The 25,213-nt window shown below is 38.1% G+C and overlaps 1 protein-coding gene across 3 annotated transcripts in view; it reads right to left on the minus strand.

Moving 5' to 3' along the window:
* Window positions 1–3,665, minus strand: part of CIDEA (cell death inducing DFFA like effector a) — a 28,380-nt gene extending 24,715 nt beyond the window's left edge. The window contains exon 1 of one of the 3 annotated variants that reach the window (XM_003340649.4): window positions 3,505–3,665. In XM_003340649.4, the coding sequence (XP_003340697.3) occupies window positions 3,505–3,542 (38 nt within the window). In that variant the 5' untranslated portion in view covers window positions 3,543–3,665. Of the gene's footprint in view, window positions 1–3,008; window positions 3,308–3,504 lie in introns of those variants that run through there. The other 2 variants (XM_056823627.1, XM_056823625.1) reach the window with 2 other exon arrangements.
* Window positions 3,666–25,213: the final 21,548 nt, after the last annotated feature.

The following is a 25,213-nucleotide window of genomic DNA, read 5'->3' on the forward strand; positions in this document are numbered from 1 at the left end:
TTTTTCTACCATTCTCCCAAGTCAAATTATCTTCTCCCTCCTCCCTTTTCTATTTTCTTTTGTTAGCCTCCTCCCCCATTAGATTGTAAGTTCTTTGAGGGCAGGGGCTATTTTACTATATTTGTATGTATTTGTATCTCACTTACTACAGTGCCTGACACACAGTAGATGCATAATAAATGTTTATTGACTACAAATGTGGGAACTGGTAATTTCTAGACTCAGATTCGCCAGCAACAGTGTGTTTACTTGTAGTTATTAGGAATTAGGAATATTTCTACCCTAGTAGCATTTTTCATATAGGGGCAGCTAGGAAGTAAAATGAATTGGGCACTAGGCCTGGAGTCAGGAAGTTCAAATCTGCCTTAGACACTTTCTTATTAGCTATGTGAACCTGGGCAAGTCACTTAACCCTGCCTGTCTCAGTTGCTTATCTGTAAAATGAGCTGGAGAAGGAAGTGGCAAACCATTTTACTAGCTCTGCCAAGAAAATCCCAAATGGGCCCAATGAAGAGTTAGAGACAATGGAACAATGACAACAAAATGAACCAGTTTGGTCTCTGTCCTTAGGACAGATGAGTAAGTGAGCCTCCAGCAGACCTGTGATTGTATTAGAGTAGTCAAGGCTTAGGGAAGTGGGGAGAATCCTGATAGGAAAGAGGTAAAAGGTGGGTGGTGGTAGAGGTTTTACTAGGAAGGCATAATTACTCAAGGTCTTAAAGAAGGTTACCTGATTATACTTGAGACCATGTTAGTCATGAGCTCTGCTTAGTTTTCATAAAAACTATTCATCATGACATGACCTACTGCTTGATGAGTGGTAGCTTCTGGTGGATTTGACAAAATCATGATTTGCTAAGTTCCCAATCCCAGATTTATTCTATTATCCTCAACTGACCTACTTCAGAGGTAGTTTAGTTCAATGACCCATTTGTAATATCCCTCACAATCCTTCAAGTCTTCATCTTCTTTCTGCTGAAAGTTATTCAATTTTGGAAACTCATTACTTCTTGAGGTAAATAAATTCAGTAGGCATGTGAATTGGATAAAAAAGCACAGTGCTTGTCAGTGGGGATACAAAGTCAAAAAGAACAGTCCTTGCCTTCATGGAACCTATACTTTATTGGAAAGGAGTGAAATGGGCACAGATGAGTAACTAAAAATACATTTAGAGCAATTTTAGAGGAATTGGAGAAAAAAGGGAGGCTAAAAATCAGAAAAATGATAACTTCAGAGACATTCTACTCTTTAAATCTAGATTCTGATAGCACATTGATGATTTTCTTAGATGGGAAGAAGACCTTTTAAAGACATTACCTCTAAATGTTAGAAATAAAGAAATGTCTGGGCCATAATCCTGTGCTAAAGATCCAAACTTTTAATTAGGGTAAATTAAAGATGGAGGTCTCACCATGCTCAGCCTGTGGCAAAGATCCCCTTTAGACATTCAACAGTGTGTTCTATAGGTTTTTGACAGTTAATTAACATAAGTCAGAGGCACAAGGCAGAGTGTAAATAGTATGTTAAGAAACATATGCATTTGGTAACAAGAGTTTGGAACATTTCATATGAAGTCATAAGTTCCAGGACAAGGTTAAGATAAGAAAATGTAATGAATCCTGCAGAATTATCATACTACTTAGCTCCAAGTAATCTTTCTTGGCCATAATACTCTGGGGAGCTTCTGATTGGCATAAATTTTCAAAGGATCAAACAATACCTGGGCACGCCAAGATTGTTTTCATATGATCTCATCAGGCCAGCTGTATATTCACCATTGCCAATGAACCCAGCTCCTTTTGCAGTAGTTTCAGCTTCCCTAGATAACTACCAGAACTAAAGTTTTTATTTCTTTAACATGCCTTCAATATCTTTATGTTCTAATACACCAAACTACATTCCTTCAATACTATAGCCAATATTCTATGATAACTGATATATGTATAATTATATATCATAATTATAATAGACTATATAATTGATATCCCTTATACAGTTTAATAACTGGGTATAACTAAAATTATAATTGCAGTTACTTTTCTAAAGGATTTTATATCTTGGTTCATGATCAATAATATAAAGGTAATGAAACAGTTTCCCTTTCACAAAGCAGTCATAGATAAGATAATGAAACCACTCAAGAAAATAGATTAATGGCAACTTCTCCAGTGATGATACACCCAAAAGCAATACTGAAGGGAAGACTAGTGGCTTTTACACTAACTAGTTAGAATTAGCTAGAAGAGAGACCAGAGAGTTCAGACATGTCACTGTAGATATGCAATGCAAAAGCTGGATTGCCATCTAGCATAGATGCTGTAGAAGGGTGGGATGCTGAATTGTAGAATTAACTTTTCAGGACCCCCATTTCTTCATCTATAAAACGAGAGGGTTAGACTAGATAATTGCCAAAATTCCCTTCCAGATCTAAATCCTATGGTTTCTTAAGTGCTCCATTACTTCTAAAACCGAATTTCTGTGGAACAAAGCTCCTACTGGTTTCGGAGATCCAGTCCGACTCCTAAGATTCTGTATTCACATGCTTTTTTCCCACTTGACAAAATTTTCACGAGAAAAAGTAAACCACACCACATCCCCTCCAGACGCTCAACACCAAGACCCCGTAGGGTTCGAACTAGCAATGATTTTCATACAAGTAGATCTGAGAGGCATCATCCCGGTTCTAGGGAGTCTCAGAAGGGCAACTAGCCTGCTATTCTCCCAGAGGATGAGACACTGTGGCCGCTTCTCCTTAATAGGTAACGTAAATTTCTAAAGAGATCTCGAGCATATAAATGCAATCCTCTTAGGGAGCAGCTTCTCAGATACTCCCAATGCCAGGATCCCCTAAACGTCTGCAGTCCCTTTAAATTCCTGGCACCTGACAACTCTAACAGGCTAGGATGGAAAATGCGTCTCTCTTTCCTCGTTTGCTTTCCCCTGATACTTCTAAATCCCCAGATCCCTAGATCTTTAGAGCAGCCCCTAATGGGGCACTCTTCACCCACCGTGCACAGACTGACGGCGCCACAGCGACCCACAAGAAAGCCCCTGAGCTGTTCAATGGAACCCTTCGAGACGCAGCAACAGCAACAGCAGGTGGATGAAGTGCGGGAACCTTTCCCGGCCAGGCACACCTGGTGCCTGAGTCAGCCTTTAGACCTTGAGGGCAAAGCAGCTAAAGATGGAAGGATGGCCTCTCTGGGCAAGTAATGCCTAGCAGGGCAGGAGTCAAAGCCCCTGCCTGGGCTTCTCAGCGTTCTGGGGGCGAGAAGGGGAGGGAACCCGGCAAGCGGCCAAAGCAGCTTTGCCCTGGCTCTGCTCCTACTTGGGCAGGGAGCTTCAGGCAGGACACGGATGGGGCAAGGCCGGTAAGGCTACTGCCAGGGACTGGACGCAGAGAGCACGGAGCCCGCCGAGTACAAGAGGATGGGGCAAACCCTGGCTGAAACAGGAGCGAATCGGGGGTCCCCTCGTGGTCGTGGGGACTCCCTGCGAACCAACCTCATCAGGGCTCCGGCATAGTCCCTGGCTGTGTCCATAGCTCGATGACCTTTGTTGTGGAGCTCCAGGGCAGAGTGGGTGGGTGGCGCAACTGACCGCAAACCTCTTCCAGCCCCAGTCCCCTTTCTTAACGCTCCGCAGTCAGTCCACGCCCCCACCCTAGTTCTGGCCACTCCCCGCCGCAACCCGCCCCAGCTCTGACCCTTCAGTGATGAGAACACCGGGAACTGGGGGAAGGTAACGGTGCCCAGAGCAGGGGAGGAGAAAGCGGGGACCCTGGTTCTTGGGCCTCCAGCAAGCTTGTCCCTTAGGGCTACAGAAGCGAACTTTCTGATAGATCAATTTATTCATTCATTTAAAAAGCACTACTGAGTGTTGGTTCTGTGTCTCTGGAGATACAAAAGCAAAACGTAAATAACCAGGGGCTCGTTTTTGGAGCAAATTTGTGCATGTCCCAGCGAAAGACTACTTTTCACTCAGTTGACTCCCCTTTCTTCTTGGGCTTCAGAGCGTCTGCTCCGTGACAGAGGGGAGCGTGAGTCTAGTTTTAGGTTCAGATCACAATCGCTTCTTGCCATTTTGTACTTGTTGGAGTATCTGTGCTAGTTAATCTTCTGTCCTTAGATCCTCTTACATCACTCAGCAAACCACGAACTAACCTTGGAAACAACACAAGTTCCATATCCACTCTCAGGCTATAATGACTATTTACAACTAGCCCTCCTTAGGGTAGGAAGCTCAAAGTGCTCTAGACATAATTAACTATGACAGCATCTCTAGGAGAGCCATCCCCCATGGAGAACAGAAGAACATGTGCTAAGACCATTGTATGTGTGTACGTTTTTTTGTTTTTTTTGGATTAATACTATAAATATGGAAAGCAAAGGACTGAATTAATCTCTAATCCAAGGTGGGTCCAGAGAAATTGGGAATGGGCAGTTGATTTGCAACTTCGAATTCAAACTGATCCTTTCAATAACCCATAGCTGACAGCGGTTGTGTGAGGCAGGCTGAGGTAACTTCATTTTACTGCTAAGGAAGTTAAAGTCACATAACTTGTTCTGCATTTTAGCTTCCTTCATTGTTTTGGCTTTGGGTGCTTGGTTTCTAAGGGACCAAACCAAAAGAGTTGTTTTCTTGAAGGTTTCCTTGTGAAGTGTACAGAGTGACTCTTAAGTGCTAGGGCAGATCTGAGATCTCTCAGCTTTGACCCTCCCTCAAATGATGCACATTGGAACAACCCAACTGTGGTTCTTGTGTTGATGCCCTTCTGTAAATCTTCAGCATCTAATTTGCCAATATGCTAGGAATACATACCAATAGCATATATTCAGATAACCTTCTATTATCTCTCTCTATATGACCTGCCTATTTTCCTCACTTCCCTACTATTTTTTTAAATGAAACTCAGTGAAACAAAATGGATCACTAATTTCAGATTCATCAAGACCACTGACTGAACTTTACTAGCCTCCTTCTAAATGCAAGTTTATAAAATGATATTGGCACCCAGTTAGGTAAACATCCCTGTATTATTATCAAGAATTTATCTTTTTTTGTTTGCTTTTCTGGACCTATTATTCATAAGTATAGTATGTCTCTCTTTTTTAGAAAAACTCTTACATTGGGGGCAGGTGGGTTCCTCAGTGGATTGAGAGCCAGGCCTAGAGACAGGAGGTTCTAGGTTCAAATCTGGCCTCAGATACTTCCCAGTTGTGTGACCCTGGGCAAGTCACTTGACCCCCATTGCCTAGCCCTTACCACTCTTCTGCCTTGGAACCAATACACAGTATTGATTCCAAGACAGAAGGTAAGGGTTAAAAAAAAAAAAGACTTTTACCTTCTCTGATGGAATACTATTGTGCTATAAGGAATGAAGAACCAGATGATTTATTTAAGAACTGGAAAGACCTACATGAACTGATGCAGAGTAAAATAAGCAGAACTAGGAGAACATTATACATACACAGTAACTGAAACATTGTGAGACAATCAAATGTAATAGACTTTGCTGCTAATAGCTATGTAATGATCCAGGATAATTCTGAGAGACTTATAAGAAAGAATGCTATGCACAGCTAGAGAAAGAACTGTTGGAGTAGAAATGCAGAAGAAAACATATGATTTATTATTTCTTTATAAGGGTATATAATTTGGGGTTTTGGTTTTAAAAGATTGTTCTATTACAAAAAAGAATAATATGGAAATGAAAAAAAACCACAACAACCTTTTACCTTATATCTTAGAATCAATACTAAGCATTGGTTCCAAGGCAAAAGAGTAGTAAGAGCTAGACAGAGTTAAATAACTTGCCCAAGCCAGAAGCTAGGAAGTATCTGAGGCAAGATTTGAACCCAGGACCTTCTGCCTCTAGGCCTATCTCTCTGATCGTTAATAGAATGTCTCTTCTAAGGAACATCCTATAGATCTTAAGATGGGTATTTTCTCAGCAGAGTATTAATGAATTAACCTGCACTGAGAGTGTAAGTGGCCTACCTAGAGTCACACAATCAGCATGTGTTAGATGCAAAATATGAGCCCAGGTCTTCTTGACTCAGGGTCCAGCTCTTGATGTCAAAATTTGTTATAGAGTAGAGAAAAAGAGACAACTTCCTCTGATAGCTCCCTCAACCAGATCCCCCTTACCCAAGTCCTACTCAAGATCTAACCACCTCCTCCCCTGTATATTCTGAAATGTCTGTTCTATAGGTAACTTGCTTTTATCATCAACCTTCCACTTTCTCATTCCTTCCATCTTGTACTCACTAAGACTTGGTTCCTTCTGATAAAACAGCATCTCCAGTTATCCTTTCCAGCACTGGTTGCATGTTCATTCATTCCTTTGATTCATTGATAAAATTTAGAGAGTTGAGATATTTTTTGTATATCATTGCCATTTCCAACTCTTCTACCACCATCACTCAGTAAGTAACCTCTTCTCTTTCATGTCAACTCAATTCATATTTATTATCCAATCAGAATTCTGGTAACTTTTATTTGTTGAGTTCTAGGATACTCTTACCCCTTCCTCAATTAATTCAGCACCTCCTTCCCCTTATAAGTCTTTCTTGCTACCCCAATTCCTACTTTCAGCCTAGGGGACTTAAATACATATTGATACTCCTTCAAATAAGCCTCCCAGTTCCTTAATTTACTAATTTCTTAAGACTTGATCTCCCACCCCACTTCAACTAAACCCAGATATGGTCACAGCCTTAATTTTGCCATCACCTACAAGTATTCTTCTTCCATGTTTATAAACTCTAAAATTACTTTATCTGGTTAAAAAAGAAAAGAAGGTAATTCTACATTTCCTTCCATTTTACAACTCCTAGCCCTATACTTTGCTCTCACTACAAACTCTTAATCGTCAATCATTCAATTCTTTCCCAGGCTCTCATCTTCACAACAGCTGCCCTCACCTCCTTTCCCTACCTTGATCCATTGGTGAATCAGTTAAACTTGACAATATCTTCTTCTCTCTAGTCTCTTGCTCCCTTATTCTGTATTTTATCTTGTTCTGTCAAGCCTCAGCATTGTATTACTCCCACCATCTGCTGACTTCCCTCCTATTCATGTGTGCTGCTGAACAGAGCTGGAGATAATCATGAAATCCTATTGACTAGAATCATTACAAGTTTATGTTACATAATCTCAGCTGGGTCTTCACTATGGCAAACTAGTCTTTGCATACTTCCCTAATCAATTCACTATCTCACTCACCACAGTGGCCTTTCCAAACTTCTTCATCCCTCCTCAATATTCTCACAGTTCTCTTTTCCCTTATCCTCTCAGCTGAGAACGTTGCCTCATACTCCACTGAAAAAATTGAAATTATTCACTGAGTGCTTCTTCTTCCACTCTGATCATCTCTATCACTAAGTACCTTCTTTTACCAATTCCTTCTTTACTCTCATTCATCCTGTCTTCTCCAAAAAATTTCCCCTTCTTTCATTCCCACTCTCATCTCTCTTTGTGTTCTGACTGTTTCCCTAGGGCGTCCAAATACATGTCTGCCATTCACAAAAACCCCTCACTTGATCTGTCCATCCCTGATAACTAGCATCCTAGATCTCCTCCCATTTGTGGCTAAACTACTCCTTAAGGAGACAGTCTAAAATTGGTGCCTCCATTTCCTTTCTTCCTACTTTTCTTAATTTTCTGCAGTCTGGCTTCTGACCTCATTCAACTGAAACTATTTTCAAAGGTACTAATGATCTAACTGCCACCTCTAATAGCCTTTTGAAAGTCCTTATCCTTCAGATTATATACGCAATCTCTCAGACTATCGGTCATCCTTTTTCCCTTGATACTCTCTTCCCCTTTAGGCCTTTGTAACCCAGCCCTCTCCTGCTTCTTCCTTACCTGTCTGCTCCAAATGTGACTGTTCCTTTTCAGTCTCCTTTTCTGGATATTTATCCGGGTCATTCCCCTTAACAGTCAAATGTACCCCAGGGCTCTCTCTCCGGCCCCCTTCTCTTCTCTGACTATAGTATTTCTCTTGGTGATTTTTTTCAGTTTTCTTGGATTCAATCACCATATTTCTATGCAGATTATTCTCAATAGTCCTAAATTCTTTCCTAATCTTTAATATCACATCTCTATCTGCCTATACATCTCAAAATGATGTCCTGCAGACATCTTATATTCAACATGTCCTTTCCCTTAAGGCAACTTCCTTTCCTAATTTCCCTCTTACTGCTAATATATCCCCATCCTCCCAATCAGTCATCTGGCCCTATAATTTATGTGTCACCCTAAATTCCTCACTCTTACCCCCATATAAAATCTGTTGCTAAGTTTTGCCGTTTCTACCTTCACAGTATCTGTTGCATAAGCCCCTTTCTGTCCTCTGTCACCTCACAGGTGGATTATTGCAATAGTCTTCTAGTTGGTTTTGATGTCTCAAATCTCTCCTCACTCCAGTTTATCTGCCACTCAGCTATTAAAGCAATTTCCCTAAAGTGCAGACCTTTCTTTGTAAACTCCTCCCCCCAACTTTCTACTGGAGACATGACTAAAGATAAAAATCCTCTGGATTTATATTGACAGATTTTAAAATCTGTCAAAACCTAGCCCCTTCCTACCTTTCCAAATCTTACAGCCTACTTCTCTCCTGTGTACTCTACAGTTCAGTGGCACTGATCTTCTTCGTCTTCCTCAAACCAGATACTCCATTTCAGATTCTGGTTCCATGCCTGGGAGTCTCTTCCTCTTCCTCATCTTCATCTTCTGGCTTCCTTTAATTCTCAGCTAAAATTCTGTCTTTTGAAAGAAGTCTTCTCTGGTCTCCCTTTTATGGGAAAGAGAATGAGAATGGCTTCTCCAAGATTATTTCCAAGTTAGCCTGAATATATCTTGTTTTTTAGTCTGCATATTCTCTCCTCTATTAGATTTGGAGCTCCTTGAGAATAGGGACAATTTTTGAATTTTTTGAGCATTTCTGGAATTTATCACTGTGCTTGGTACATAGTAAATAATTAATAAATACTTGCTGACTTGACTTACAGTATTTAATTTCAAAGGTATTTCTCAACTCTCTCCAATGAGTACTGAGATAGGAAAGGCTAGTTGGTGGAGGAGCAATACTTAATTTTGATATTTAAGCTGGTGATTCTTAGCTTTGGTCATAGCATGACTGCTGCCTATAAATAAAGAAAGAATCACCATGGTTTATCTTTATTGTATGGGAAATGAAAGAGTGTCATTTTTTAGGAGAGGGGAAGATAGTTAAGTGGAACAATTTTAATTCTAGTATAATCTTGGCTATTTGGAATCTGTGGAGGATTTCTGGATAAATGTGTTTTTAAAATAGCTGAGAGTTTCTCTCTTGAAGCACAAAAGTTATTTTTAGAATTTTAAATTTTTTTGAATGAAGACCTTCCTAAAATGGACAGTGTTCTATTTTGCCTTATTTAAAACATCAATTTAAAATTAATTATTTAAAAAGTTTTCAAATAAAATTAATGTATTTTTAAATTAATAATTTTATTTTTATATCACCGGATGGACATATTTTCCAATGTATCAATTTTCCACATCTTCCCAGAGAGTTATCCTTTTAAAAAAACAAGAGGAGGAAAAATAGTTCAGCAAAATGGACCAATTTGTTAACCAAGTCCATTGTTATATCCACTGTTTTCATCTTTTTAGTTTCCTGCCTCTACAATGAAGGGGGACAGAGAGGAATGTCTAATGGAGAAAATTGAATTTTGGTGTTTTGAAACCTGCCTCAGACACTTAATTGTTATATGACTCTGGTAAAGTCATTGAAACTTTCTGAGCCTTAGTTTCCCCATTTTTCAAATGAAGTAGGTGTACTCAATGACCTATAATGTCCCTTCTAATTCTAATCTATTAGCTTTTCTTTGAACTCAAGCTTGGTTATTATAATTTCACAGCAACCAGTTTTGATTGTTTTATTGTTGTTCTCATTGTCACTGTGTATGTTGCTTTCCTAGTTCTACACATTTTACTTTGCATCAATTCCTATTTCTTCCCATACTTCTCTATATTAATCATATTTGCCACATCTTACTCCTCAATAATATTACACTGTATTCACATAACAAAATTGTTCAGCCATTCCTTAATTAAAGTTGATACCCTTTGATTGAGGACTTTACATTGCCACCATTCCAAACAAATCAATTATCTGCTACTTTAAAAAGTACAGCTATAAATATCCTATTATGGCTGGGATCTTTCTTTCTCTCTTTTTTTTCCCTTTCTCCTCTTTTCTCTCTTTTTCTTTTTTGTCTTTATTTCTGTCTGTCTTTCTGACTGTTACATGGCTCTATTTTTAAATACTATATCAGTTTGAATGAACCCTTTGGTTCAAAGAATAAGAGCTTGGCCTTAATATATATAAACAAATAACTGCAGTTATTTATTCAATAATTTTGAATTAATTTATGCCATTCTTAAATCTAGCTTGTTAACTTTCTCTTATTCTTCTCTCTCTACCTACAAATTCTTTCTGTAGAATGGATAGTGTTGAGGCCAAGTTTTTTCTTCTCCTTCCTGAGTGCAAATCTAGCCTCAGACACTGACTAGCTGTATGATCCTGGACAAATCACTGAACCCTGTTTGCCTCAGTTTCCCCATTTATAAAATGAGCTGGAGAAGGAAATGGCAAACCACTCCAGTATCTTTGGCAAGAAAACCCTAAATGGAGTCACAAAGAGTCAGATACAACTGAAAAACAATTGAAGAAGAGCTAAAGTTTCTCAATTCTTATCCCATGTTCATTCTACAATACCATTAAAATTAAAACTAGCCAATATCTCACCCCTATACCAAGATAAAGTCAAAATGGGTATATGAGTTAGACGTAAAAGGTGACACCATAAGTAAATTAGGAGAACACAGAATAGGTTACCTGACAGATCATTGGAGAAGGGAAGAATTTATGACCAAACAAGAGGTAGAGAGTATTATAAGATGTAAAATGATTAATTTTTATTATATTAAAAAGCTTTTGTACAAAGAAAACCAATGTAGCCAAGATCAGAAGGGAAATAACAAACTAGGTGAAATGTATATAATAAATTTCTCTGATAAAGGTCTCATTTCTCAAATATATAGAAAACAATGTCAAATTTATAAGAATCTAAGTCATTCTCCAATTGGCAAATGGTCCAAGGATATGAATAGTTTTCAGATGGAGAAATCAAAACTATCAATAATCATAGAGAAACTCATCACCATAAAACTGGCTACTGGGTAGTGGCTTTTTTTTTAAACCATGAAGATAAATGTCCCATAGTCTTACAAAGCCTTCATCTGTTTCTATAGTGATGGTGAGTTTTATTTAAAGTTTCAGCATGACAAAATATGTTAATAGATATAAAAAGATGAATTATTCAAACCAACCTCTCAATTAATTGAAAGGTTTTGGAGATCTTAATTAAAGACTTCCCTTAGAAACAATCAGCTAGCTGGCTGCTAGATGACTGCTTAGAGATGCCCACCTGGAGTCAGGAAGACTCAAATTCAAATCTGGCTTCAGGCACATACTAGCTATATGACTCTGGACAAGTCACTTAACCCATCTGCCTCTGTTTCCTCATCTGTAAAACAAGCCAGAGAAGGAAATGACAGACAGCTCTAGTATCTTTGCCAAGAAAACTCAAAAAAGAGTTGAACACAACTGAACAACAGAAACATCAGAAAATTCTCCAAAACTTCAAAAGATCACAGAATAAAAAAGTCAGTTAAGTTAACTTACATTGAACACTTGTAAACTTAAAAGCATCATATAAATGCTAGTGACTATTACTATTTTTAAAAGTCAAAGGGCAAATAGGGCTTTCCACATGTGGTTCTTCAACAGGATAAGTTTGCATTCTTATTAACAGTCAAAGACTTTGGGTAAGAACCTGGCTCTACCCCATTGTGGCCTTGGGCAAGTTACTTCACTCCTCTATTGTCAGCTTCTTCACTTATTAGGGGAAAAAAAAAAGATCTAAAGTAGATGATTCCTGGGGCATCTAAGTAGCACAGTGGACAGAAGTGCCAGGCCTGGAGTGAGGAGGACCTCAGTTCAAATCTGGACTCGATTACTTCCTAGCTTTGTGACCTTGGGCAAGTCACTTAACCTGAATTGCTTGACCCTTGCCTCTCTTCTGTATTAGAATTGATTCTAAGATAGAAGGTAAGGGTTAAAAAAATTAAGTAGGTGACCCCTGAAATCCTTTTAGCTCTATAGCTATGATCCTCTGTGAAGGGGGCATCTAATTCATTCATATATCATCTACCCCTTCATTTATTTATTTGGCAAATACTTAATGAGTGCCTGCTAGGTTCTAGGCACTGTACAAACACCTTTGGCAGATAGAGAGATGAATGAGTTTCCTGATTTCAGGCAGTTTGTTAGGGGGAGAAATGTCAGTTTAGCATAAAATTAAAAAAAAAAAGATGTATGTAATATATCCTGTGAAATAATTGCAAAGTGTCCCAGAAATTAAAGAGGGAAAATAATTTCAAGTTAGATATCTAAGAGAAAGCTTCATAAAGGGGATATGATTTTGTCAGATGAGATGAGCAAAGGTATTCTAGGCAGAGGTAAAATGGGCAACCACGGGGAATATTCAAGGAATTCTAAGTAGTGCCAAGATCATAGAGCTGGATTTTATAAGAATACAGGGTATAAGTAGGAATGTTATTTGAGATAAACAAGACTAGAAAAGTAGTTTAGGGCCAGGTTTTAAAAGGGCCTTAACCCTAAATAAATAGAAATTAATTTTATTCCCCTCCCATGTTTCCTCTCCCAGTTGGAGAAAAATAAAAGTATTTGAACAAATATGCATAACCAAACAAAACACTGATCATGTCCAAAAAATATATGAATCAATCTAAGGACCTTGAATTCCATTCAAGGAGTTTGTTTTTTCTCCTCTAGACAATGGGGAACCATTGGAAAATTTCTGAGCCCTGGAAAGTATGATCAGAAAAATTAATCTGATGATCACATGGTTCGATGGGTATATGATTGGGGATTTTGGCTTCAAATGCAAGTATTAATAATATGGAAATAGGTTTTGAACAATGATACATATATAGCCCAGTGGAATTGCTAATCAGCTCTGGGGGAGCAGGGCGGGAAGAAGGGAGGGAAAGATCAGGAATCATGTAACCATGGGAAAATATTCTAAATAAATAAATTTTTAAAAAAGGAAAAATTAATCTGAACTCTCTGCAGGATGGAGTAAATTATGGAGGTAAATTAGGTTTAGAGACTACTCTGAGAAGTAATGAGTGTTTAAGTGAAGGATGAGGCAATGAAAATGGAAAGAAAGGGAAAGATTAAAGAAACAATTTGTATTTATCTAGAAACAGTTGCTTTGAATAAAAAGAACTCAAATACTTGTTTACCATTTCAGAGAAGGCATATGTGTGCCTTGCTCATTCTTCCCCCACCCCCAACACACAAACTACTAATGAATGTTTTTAAGGTTTAGGGGACTATCTGTTTATGTATCAGCCTCCCCAAAGGGCTTGGCTGTACAACATGTCATTTAACCATTAAGTCTTGACAAAAGAGATGAAGACCTATGTCCCTATGGCCTTTGTGTCCCATACAATTGGGTTGAGGTGACTGGCACACTATCTGCTGTTAGACACTGAATTGCAAAACCTCAGATCAGGAGACCAGCCTGCTCTACAAGACAGTAAAGGGCTGAGCCACTCACCCCAACTTGGTTAGAGGAAATCTGCTTAATTCATATCTATTTACCTTATAAATATGCAAATTTATTATTATAGTAAAAGGTATCAAACATGTCCTCACCAGGGTTGGGCTTACCAAAATGATGAAGTAGGTAGTCCTTCTTTCTGGTCCTATTTCCTTTTTTTGTATATTTTCCCCATTTATGCTACTTTCTCCTTCTCTGTTCTAGTACTTATTGTTCCCTCCTTTTCTCCATTTCTTTGATTAATATCAACCCTTGGGAAAGGATCTGATAAAGTAATTCACTTTGAGCTGTAAATGACCACTACAACCTAATGGGTTACCACTCTGGGGAATATATACATTTTAACGGGGGAATCAGAAGCATTGAGTCAAAGAAATATGGCTCTTAAGGGAGAAATTTCTGACATCATTGAATTGATTTTAGCAGAAAAGGCCTTCTTTTTGCTCTAGAAATGACAGCCTATATACACAGCTGCCTACTCCCTCAACACTAATCCTGTCTTGTTTCAAATTTTGAAAGCAAATGTTCACTCGATTGAGGGTCTCTGTATTGCTGATAGAGACATTTTTTCTCTTTCGCCTTTTACAGGCTTACTAATGGAAAGAGTTAATATTTAGAAAAAAAAACAATGTTTATGAAATGAGGCAGTTCTAATAAAAAGTGGGTGCAATCAAAAAAGAGACTGTAGGGAATCAGGGAATATTAGTATTTTAAGTCCATTGACTCTTCCTTTTTGGTTCTGTTTGGACATTCATTGGATAACTACAATATGCTAAGTGTTAGAGGATTAGAAAAAATTCTTTTATTGAGGGTTTTCACATTAATTTCAGTGATAGACTAGCTACAATTATGAATAAAAACAGTAATAAACTCAAAACTGAACTAATGTCATAGATTTACAAATTTAGAGCTGGGATCATCTAGTCTAACCCTCTTGTTTCACAGATAAAGAAACTGAGGCTGACAGGGTTTAGTGATTCTCCTGGGTTCATTTAGGCAGTAACTCTCAGAGGTGGATTCAAATCCAGGACTTCTGTCTCCAGAGCCAGCACTCTTTGCCATGGCCTCAATAGACGTAGGTATCACATAAACACAGGATTGCCTAGCCTAATCCATGGAGACGAGAATATGAATGTCATTAGGTAATGCTGTCCAAAAGCTAGTGTGGTCAAAGATACAATTGTGAAAGGAGTTCTCAGTTTAGAAATAAATTCCTCAAGTTTGTTGAAAAACAAAGTAATCTTTCATTCTAAAACATAAACCAAGATTTTTTGAAGATCAACTAAATATACTACGTAAACTATATGGCAACTTGAACTCCAGATTAACCAATCCCATTGGCTAGTTATTGAAGGAACATTATAGGCAGCAGTGGAGTGGTTTGCCAAGTCAGAAGACCTGGATTCAAATGGTGTTTCTTATAGTTTTCTAGCTGGGTGACTGTCACCATTCTGTGCCTCAATTTCATCTTTAAAATAGGAACAATCTTTTGTTTGGTCCCATAAGGAAACTCCCTCTTTGAAGTGCCTACCTGTACCTTCTAGTCTTAGAGAGTCTCAGGGGGCTCTGAGAACTTAGATGCCTTGTTTGTCTTCATGTAGCCAACCAGACTTTGAATCCAGGCTTCCTGACTCCCAGACCAGCTAGCTATTCCACTACAGTCCCTAGTTTATCTACACTGATATTACCTACCCTACTAAGGTCTTAAATCAATATTTCATTGTGATGAGGGGGTTTAGATGAATAAAGTACAAGCAATGGCAAGACCTGTCAGACTGGAGAGGCTCTGAATATTGGCCTCAGTTGCAGACTGTATCTGTGTCATCTCTATGCCAGCCTAGATAAATTCCAAAACTGGCAACCAGGTGATATATATATATATATATATATATATATATATATATATATATATATATATATATACACATATCTCATCATGATAACTCCTAAACACATCTAGAAAGCAATGGATGGAGTTCCATCTGCTTTAGTGGAAGGAGTCTTTACACAGATCAGGTCATTACTTTTTGAAGCATTAAATGACCATCTAAATAATAATAACAACAAAAAGAATATCTAACATTTATATAGTGCCCACTATGTGCCAGACACTGCTAATCACCTTGTAATTTTCATGTCGTTTTATCCTCACAACCACCCTGAGAGATAAGTGATATTTTTAGCATCACTTGACAGATATGGAAACTGAAGCAGAGGTTAAATGACTTGCCTGGGCTCACATAGTAAGTTTTCTGAGGCTGGATTTAAACTCAGGTCTTCCTGGCTCCAAGTCCAGTTTTTTATCCCCTGTGCCTCCTAACATGATTGTTATGATGAATAAATGAGCTAAATTTTATAAAATAATTTGTGAAATGTGATCATCATAGAATTATAGGATCTATGAAGTGGAAGGGACCCCAAAAGCCATCTAGTCCAATGCAGTCTTTAATGAAAATTTCCTAGATCTCCAACATTCCCCCCACCCCCTGCAAAGTGGTCATCTATCATTTGCTTGAAGACCTCCAATGAAGGGGAACTCACTTTTTCTTAAGGCAGCCACATCCCTCTTTTGAATAACTCAAATTCTAACAATTTTTTTTCATATACAGCTTAAATTTTCCACTTTGAAATTTATAGGAAAATAGTAAGTATACTGGGTTGGAGGCAGAGGATCTGTATTGAAATCTGAGCTCTGCTACTTCATACCTAAGTCATTTAACTTCTCTTAAGCTCATTTTCATCTCTAAAATGGGGGGAGGAAGGGATTAAAATTTATAGCATCATAGGGCTAAAACTAAAAGAGAAACTATCTAGTGCTACCCCTTTACTTTACAGAGAAGCAAAATCAGGCCTAGAGAGATGAAACAATTTGTCTAAGATCACACAGGTAGCAAAAGCCAGAATCTGAACCTAAATCTTCTGACTCCAAATCTAGTTTTCTTTTAACTTTTTAATTGGGTAAGAATAATTTATAAATGTGTCTGTTTCTGCCCCTCACTTAAGGTTAGCAAGTGACCTTGACTAACTGGAAGAAATCCAAAACCATTTGGAACTCCACCTATCAATCTGCACTTCCTATTTGGATGAGTTCCTTCTATTAATAATATGGTTGGACTCTTGCCATGTTGGGAGGTGTTGTTGTTGACACACTTCATATTTTTTCTAGATACATAAAAAAATATGAGGCTCTTGGCTGAATTCAAATTGAATCACTCACAAAAACCCTGTGTTTAGGGGCCAGTGCACAATTTGCCTTTGCCCTTCCAAATTAGGCCAAAGGACAAAACCAAGCAATTATTTCTGTAATACATTTTTACCAGTGCCATTGGAAAACTGGAGTTTTTATATTGATCGTTTTAGGAACATCTTGGTTGTTTATTCCAGCACTTATGTTTGTGTAGTAACATTTTACTTTCTTCGACTAAAGTTGACAGCAAGTAGATATAAAGATACTTAGCTAATGTCTTATCAGTGATCCTTCTAGCTGGAGTTCCCTACATCTCATTCCCACGACCCATGTTCTCTCTTTCTTCAAAGGTTGCCTTCTTCAGGACATATCCTTTGATTAGCCTTACCAGTCTTGTGTGATTTCTTTTTCACTCTTTAATTCCAGAACACTCATTTGCCTAATTGACACTATTTTAATCTACATGTTACTTTTTCTTTTTACTATGTGTGTGCTTCATCTCTTCTACTAGACTATGAGCTTCAGAAGGAAAGGAGTCATGTATTCCATTTCTTTTTTTATTGCCTCATGGTGCCCAGTAAAAAAAAATTTTTTTATTCAGTCTGTCATTTTAAAAATTGTATTGGATTATTTAATCCATTTGCATTTAAATTTATGAGTTGGGTTTATATTTTTCTCTTTCTATCTCTAAAAATGTTTTTTCCAAGTTATGATTTTTTCCCTCTTCTGCTGTGAATAAAGTATTATGTTTCTTCAGTTATTTTAATATAGTTTTGAGATGACCCTATTCCATTTGATTCTCTTCTCCCTATACCTAATCCCATCTTCTCACTGGTTAATACTTTCTCTTTAGGATTTTGTTTATTAGCTCTTCTTTCCTGCTTTTGTTTATTTATTTATTCCCTTCTGTTTTCCTCTTAGTCAAGTAGATTCTCCTCTTTTCTCCTTCAGCTAGTCTTATTTGTTAGTTCAATTCCCCTTTAATATGCTGTTTTCTGCACCTTTTTATAGAAAATATTTCTTTCCCTCCTCTTCATCATTTTTCTTCCCTTTCTGTATATACTAGACTATTTTTTGATTCATGTCCTTTACACTTAGTCTTTCTTTTGAGGTTCTTATTTTAGGTTCTCTTTTCTAAAGGGTTTCTGGAATTGCTTTGTTGATATTGCCCCCTCTCCAAGTTCTTCCTCTCTTCCACTCTTAGAAATAACAATTCTTGAATTTGATACTGAGGATATTGCCCAATGGTAGTGTAAGAGGGAAAAGACAGATAAGAGAGTCTGCCAAAGTCAAATGCATGGCTTTGCAAACCTAGGTTGACTCATGCATGGAACACAAAAGGAAAAGGCTCCAAAGAGTGTCCAGAACCTATTTAAAGAGACAGAGTTCTTTAGGGGGAAGTTGTTCCTGTCTCTGGAGGAGCTGGGAGAGAGCCCTTCCTGCCAGGGAAAATAACTGACTTTCTGTTGGAAGCCATTGACCCTAAACCTGAGATTTCTTCTATCAATTATCCGGTCTCTGATGTAGAGATTTACTCACTCAGGTTTCATCAGTTCCCACTGATCTTGTTCCTGTGTTCCTGTTGTCTACTTTACATCATATTTATTAAAAATAAGCCAACCTGAGCCAAGAAGATCTGTCTGTCAGCAAATGAAGTTGCAGTCATTTGGCTGGACCCTTCAGGGTGGCTTTGCCATTCACCTTCACTCTATCAAACCAACCTGAACCATAATTCATCCACCAACAATATTTGGGGATGGAGGGGAGCAATAGTCAGGAAGCCAGATAGGGTTTGGGGTTCAAAGGCAGTCAGAGTAGAAGTACACAGCAGCAAGACCAGAAGAAAATATCCATGAGGATCCCTTAGATTGGTGGGAGGAGAACTAGAGAAATAGTGTTTAGGGAAACCTCCCTTGGCCCTCCTTTCATTTCCTGTGGTGAAATATTTAAGTAAACCTTTTTAATAAAGAAATAGCAGTCAGATTACGGTGTATCAGGGAATCAAGTCTGAGGCCTGATACAGCCTGATACAGACAGAGTAGAGCACTTGATCAAACTACCATCTGTCAAGTAATATACTTATTTCAGTAGATATTATGTCTGATGGTGCAGTTCATTATTTCTTTGTTTTCTCCTTGATTATTTCCTCCCTTCCCCCATTTGACTCAAAATCTCTTCTCTAGGTTCCTATCCTCCCACTCTTCTCAGTTTTAATTTCTCTCAGGAGCTCTGATTCTTCCTCTCCTGATGTATGATGAGTGGTCTCTAAGTTCCAAAACCTTATAGATAATACTCATCATAAGGCCCCAGTCTTTTTTTATAGAACATATCTCTTCTCACAAAGGGAAATTCATCTTCCATCCACCACTGAAACAAGAATTCCCCCTCCCCTTTTTCAATCCCTCCCATTCCCTCCTCATACATTCTCATGTAGGCTCTTCTTCCTAAAACACTACAGGAATGATTTCCCCATATTTCTATCTTCTTTCTCCCCTCCCATTTTGTATTCACCTTATCATTCTGTCATTTGATTTGCCTGTTTGTGGGGTATTATGAAATGATTTAGTTCATAATGTTTCCGGCCTGTTTCTCTACCATCACTTCTCTTTTATTTCTGTTTTCACTCTTGTCTCCTTGTATACATTTAGAAAGAAATCTCTTAATGGTCACTCTGTTGCTATTTTGTTTTTCTTGTTTGTTGCCCTTGGCTGCTGTACTTGTTTACACTTTCTTCATTTCTGTTGTATCTTTTCAGGTCTGATTTTCCTTTAAGGAGTGCTTCAAATGTCCTTTTATTAATGAGTAACCACCCCTTTCCATTCACTATTTGACAAGCCCTCCATACTAGAGATACTACTCCTCCCTGAGCACCCCAAAATAAGACTATAAGCTGGTACTTTGAAAAAAACAACAAAATAGACAAAGTACTGGTCAATCTAATTTAAAAAAGGAAAGAAGAAACGCAAATTAACAGTATCAAAGATGAAAAGGGGGACCTCAGCTCCAAAGAAAAGAAAATTAAGGCAATCATTAAAAACTACTTTGCCCAATTATATGGCAATAAGTATACCAATCTAGGTGATATGGATGAATATTTACAAAAATATAAACTGCCTAGACTAACAGAAGAAGAAATAGAATTTTTAAATAATCCCATATCAGAAAAAGAAATCCAATAGGCCATCAAAGAACTCCCTAAGAAAAAATCCCCAGGGCCTGATGGATTCACCAGTGAATTCTATCAAACATTCAAATAACAGTTAATCCCAATACTATACAAACTATTTGACATAATAAGCAAAGAGGGAGTTCTACCAAATTCCTTTTATGAAACAAACATGGTACTGATTCCAAAGCCAGGCAGGTCAAAAACAGAGAAAGAAAACTATAGACCAATCTCCCTAATGAATATAGATGCAAAAATCTTAAATAGGATACTAGCAAAAAGACTCCAGCAAGTGATCAGAAGGGTCATCCACCATGATCAAGTAGGATTTATACCAGGGATGCAGGGATGGTTCAGTATTAGGAAAACCATCCACATAATTGACCACATCAACAAGCAAACCAACAAGAACCACATGATTATCTCAATAGATGCAGAAAAAGCCTGTGACAAAATACAACACCCATTCCTATTGAAAACACTAGAAAGTATAGGAATAGAAGGGGGCCTTTCCTAAGAATGATAAACAGTATATATCTAAAACCATCAGCTAATATCATCTGCAATGGGGATAAACTAGATGCATTCCCAATAAGATCAGGAGTGAAACAAGGATGCCCATTATCACCTCTACTATTTGACATTGTACTAGAAACACTAGCAGTAGCAATTAGAGAAGAAAAAGAAATTGAAGGTATCAAAATAGGCAAGGAGGAGACCAAGTTATCACTCTTTGCAGATGACATGATGGTCTACTTAAAGAATCCTAGAGAATCAACCAAAAAGCTAGTCGAAATAATCAACAACTTTAGCAAAGTTGCAGGATACAAAATAAACCCACATAAGTCATCAGCTTTTCTATATATCTCCAACACAGCTCAGCAGCAAGAACTAGAAAGAGAAATCCCATTCAAAATCACCTTAGACAAAATAAAATACTTAGGAATCTACCTCCCGAGACAAACACAGGAACTATATGAACACAACTACAAAACCCTCTCCACACAACTAAAACTAGACTTGAACAATTGGAAGAACATTAACTGCTCATGGGTAGCTCTCCAGCCTCTGACCCTCACCTGACACCCAGCTCTCACTTGTGGCTCCCAGTAGCTGCTAGCATGCGGCAGCGGCCACACCCCGGGCAACGGCTTCGACAGGCCGGCTAAACCTTGTGAGGGCAGCCATCGGGTCATCGACCTCTGGTGAACTAGGGCTTTGCTCACCCAGCATGTGAAGACTGCTTTGGCAGAACAGATGGAAGAAACCAATAAGAAGGTTCAACGGCTGAGATGGCGATACAGCAAGGCACTGTGGAGTGCTTAGGGCGTGTTGGAGCACAAAGGACAACACGGCCATCCAATGCAGCTGAGGAAGTCTCCAGGCGTAACAATTTTTCATGCCACTGGACCCAGGCTTCCAACACCGAGAGAGTGGGACTGCCTCTGTGCACCGACTTTTCCACTTTAAATCTCCTTCATGCACAAGTGTCTTTGTGCACACTCATCTATATCACAGATGAAAGCGCACAAAGACAATCATCATCCTCGGTTACTGAGAGACTACTACAATATTATACTATACTATACTATACTATACTATACTATACTATACTATACTATACTATACTATACTATACGATACGATACGATACGATACGATACGATACGATACGATACGATACGATACGATACGATACGATACGATACTATACTATACTATACTATACTATACTAGGTAGAATCACTAGGACTGTATCTTGAGTCCTACTACTTTTCAGAATACATTATTCCATTCCATTCAGCAGATTTTTTGGTGGGAGCAGAATATTCATATTCTTTAAATTTTCTTTCCTTTATATGTGAAAGGATTTCTCTTGATTGTTTGTACAATTTGTTGTTTCTCAATAGAATTATTAAATTTAACCAATGTGTGTCTTGGAGATTGCAGCCTTGGGTTCCCCCCCAACCCCCCAAGGAAATCCATGGATTCTTTGATTGGCAATTTATTTTTGCATCCAGAAGTTCTGGGTATTTTTCATGTATCATTTATTGCATTATGGCATTCACATTTTTTAACTTTTTGTGTTCTTTTGGAAGACCCATAATCCTTCATTTGTTACTATACCATTTGTCTTATTTAAATGGAGATCACAATTCTTTTAATGTTACTGCTTTTTGCTTTGTTTCCCAAGGATTTCTGAAAATAAAAGAGTTAAAATTTCTAGGGCATGATCTCTGGCCCATTGGCCAAGTGATGAACAAAAAGATGACTGGGGAATGGAGGTGTACTTCATCACCTTCAGTCCCTTGCCAAGAAGAAATCCATATTAGCAAATCTAACAGTCATGACAAAATTCTTCAGTTTCCTATGATCTACTGAATAAAGAGTAACTCTACATTTAGAGATAATAATTTTTTCCCTTTGCTTTGGAGATGTCATTCAAGAGGTGATATAGGTCTAGATGTTCTGCAAATAAATTTAGAAAGAAAGACAGACAGACAGACTGGAGTGAGTACAGAGGTAAGTAAAGATTCTGGTATCTGGAGCATCATCAGAGGGCTACCCATTCTACTTTCCTAAGGCTGGATTGAGAGGTGCATCTGGGCTGACTAATCATTCCTGAACTCTCAATTCAGGAGAAATGATATAAGGTGATGACTGTGGGGTTTCTCCTTTGCTTGGGACAGCATATATTAAATCTCAAGCTTGTTTCTTCTTTCAAGTTTGTTTATATTTCTGACCAATTGGTATTGAAATCTGGCATAAGATAAAAAGGTGGGTGACTTTAGCAAATACTGATCTCTATGTTTCTTTATTGGGAGTGACTTGGGAGGGGAAGACAGATAGGAAGTTATCAGCATAGTACACTGAGAAAGAATGAAACAGAGAAAATAGATTCTCTGTTGGAAATTGTTGGGACTTTTCCCATCTGAGGGTCAGGAATGAAATGAAAGAAAATAGTATTTATTAATTTGTCATAAATTCCCAAAGCAGGAAAGTGTGACTCCAGTTTTTTCTTAGCCAAAAGGTGAACTCAGCCCTAGATTCTATCTAATGCTAGGCAAGCTTTAACCTTCCCATATTGTTCTAATCATACATGCTCACAGAGCCCCACCAATGTGGGGTGGTAACAGCTAGAGATTAAGAAACACCTGTTGGAAGGAGAAGGCAGAAGGGGTGGGGTGGGATGCTGGAAAGAAAGGGACTAAAAATTCAAATCCACTGCTATAGGAACCCAGTATATCCCATTTACTTTATAGAAATCATGCTTCACAGATCCTTCATGCAAAATATGTGCATAATCTTCCTACGAAATTCAAATAACAAATATTTATTAATTCGATTGAATTAATTAAAAATCATTCATTGAGGTATGTAGAAAGGGCTAGGCATTAAGGATGCCAGTAAAGAAATTAGTAGTAGTTCCTGCTTTCACAGAACTTCGACTCTTCTGGGACATATGACATGCAAAGAAATAAACAGGAGTCAGCACCACCATGGCTCAGTGGATTAAGAGTGGATTCCTAGAAATGGAAGACCCTGAATTTAAATCTAGCTTTAGATATTTCCTAGCTCTGTGACCTTGGATAAGTCATTTAACCCCCAGTGCCTAGCTCTTACCACTCTTCTGCCTTGGAGCCAATACGAAGTATTGATTCAAAGATGGAAGGTATGAGTTTTTAAAAAATACAAATAAACAAATAAGCAAATGTAAGATCATTGGGGAAGGGAGAGAACACGGACAACTAGAAGAAGAAGTGGTTAAGAGATGTCAATATATTTTGCATGGATGTTGCCTTAGCAATAACTAAATGCTCTGAACAAATTACACTTGATGGTTCTTTGCAACCATTAGTATGAATTTTTATATAAAGAAAGGATCAGTGAAACACAAGGCATGATCTCCCTGATTTTTACTTCTGTAGTTCTCTACTAAATTAAAAAGATAAAATAAAAGAGATTGAATATAGTTCCATTGCTTTGCTGTCTCTTCTTTGTTTTCTTTATTAAACTCGCCACTGAATAAAATTTTGTCTGAGACACTGGAGGTATTGGGGGCAAAGGGAGGACATGCTGTACAGAACTCTGAATGACTCTTGGGACCCCCACAGAAAAAGAGCTTAAGCTCTTCTCAAAGGCAGAAATAAATGTCAGAATTTGTGTTGGCTGCCAATGGAGGGGGAAGGAGGAATGAAGCCTACAGTGGGGACATAGCCAGAAGGCAGCAAGAGTCATCTGGAGCAGTGCTCAGGATGTTATGCTCAGGGAATAAAAGTGCTTTAATTAAAGCACTTATTTTAATGCCTTATGATTGCCTCAGCCCGCTTATTGGCTCTTTGTGATGCTCATGATGCTCGTACTCAAGGAGTACAATATTCAAGGAGGACCCCATCAGAAACAAGGAAGGAAAGAGGGAATAATGTACTTCCTATTCACCACTAGATGGCAGGAAATGTAAACAGTCTTGAACCATCGTTCAGGAGATAGATGGTATAAGAATGACATCATTTGGTTTGAAGCCTTTGCTTTATTGGCTAGCTTTTTTTTCTCTCCCACAATTCCTTTCTTCGGACCCTTTTACCACACAAATAGCACCTCTCATTGTAAAATTATCATCCCTGTTGCCAGAGCCCTATGTCTATGAGCACATTGCTGTGCATGCCTGCTTCTTCCCTGAAGATAAAGATGTGAAAAATTACAGCGTCTATAATTTTACTCTGATCATTGAGATGTTTTCAGGACCTATTTTGGCAAAAGATACCTTTTGAGTACATGTGCCTCCTCCAAGAGGCTACTTTACATGGAATTGCATAATATAGAATATATATTATATGTGTTATATAATATAGAAGTCATCCGAGACAGTGCAAAACTGGATCATTTCAGTGATCACAGAAAAATAATCTAAGAAGCTATAAAAAGGGATCTGATTTGGATTTGTGATGTTTTTCCTCTCTTCTTATAGCAGAGCTATATTCCTTCTAGCAGACTGACCAAATCTAGTCCTTGAAATAATTTCATCTGCTAGTTTGGGTGATTAATTTTTGGTCCAGTTCAGACTTTAAATTTACCTAGTAGTTATCCTATTCAGAACAGATCCATTGAAGGCTTAAAGATAAAAATAGCTGAAGATATATGAGCTGTTTTCATAATTCT

Source organism: Monodelphis domestica, chromosome 3, assembly GCF_027887165.1.
Source record: "Monodelphis domestica isolate mMonDom1 chromosome 3, mMonDom1.pri, whole genome shotgun sequence".
NCBI lineage: Eukaryota > Metazoa > Chordata > Mammalia > Didelphimorphia > Didelphidae > Monodelphis > Monodelphis domestica.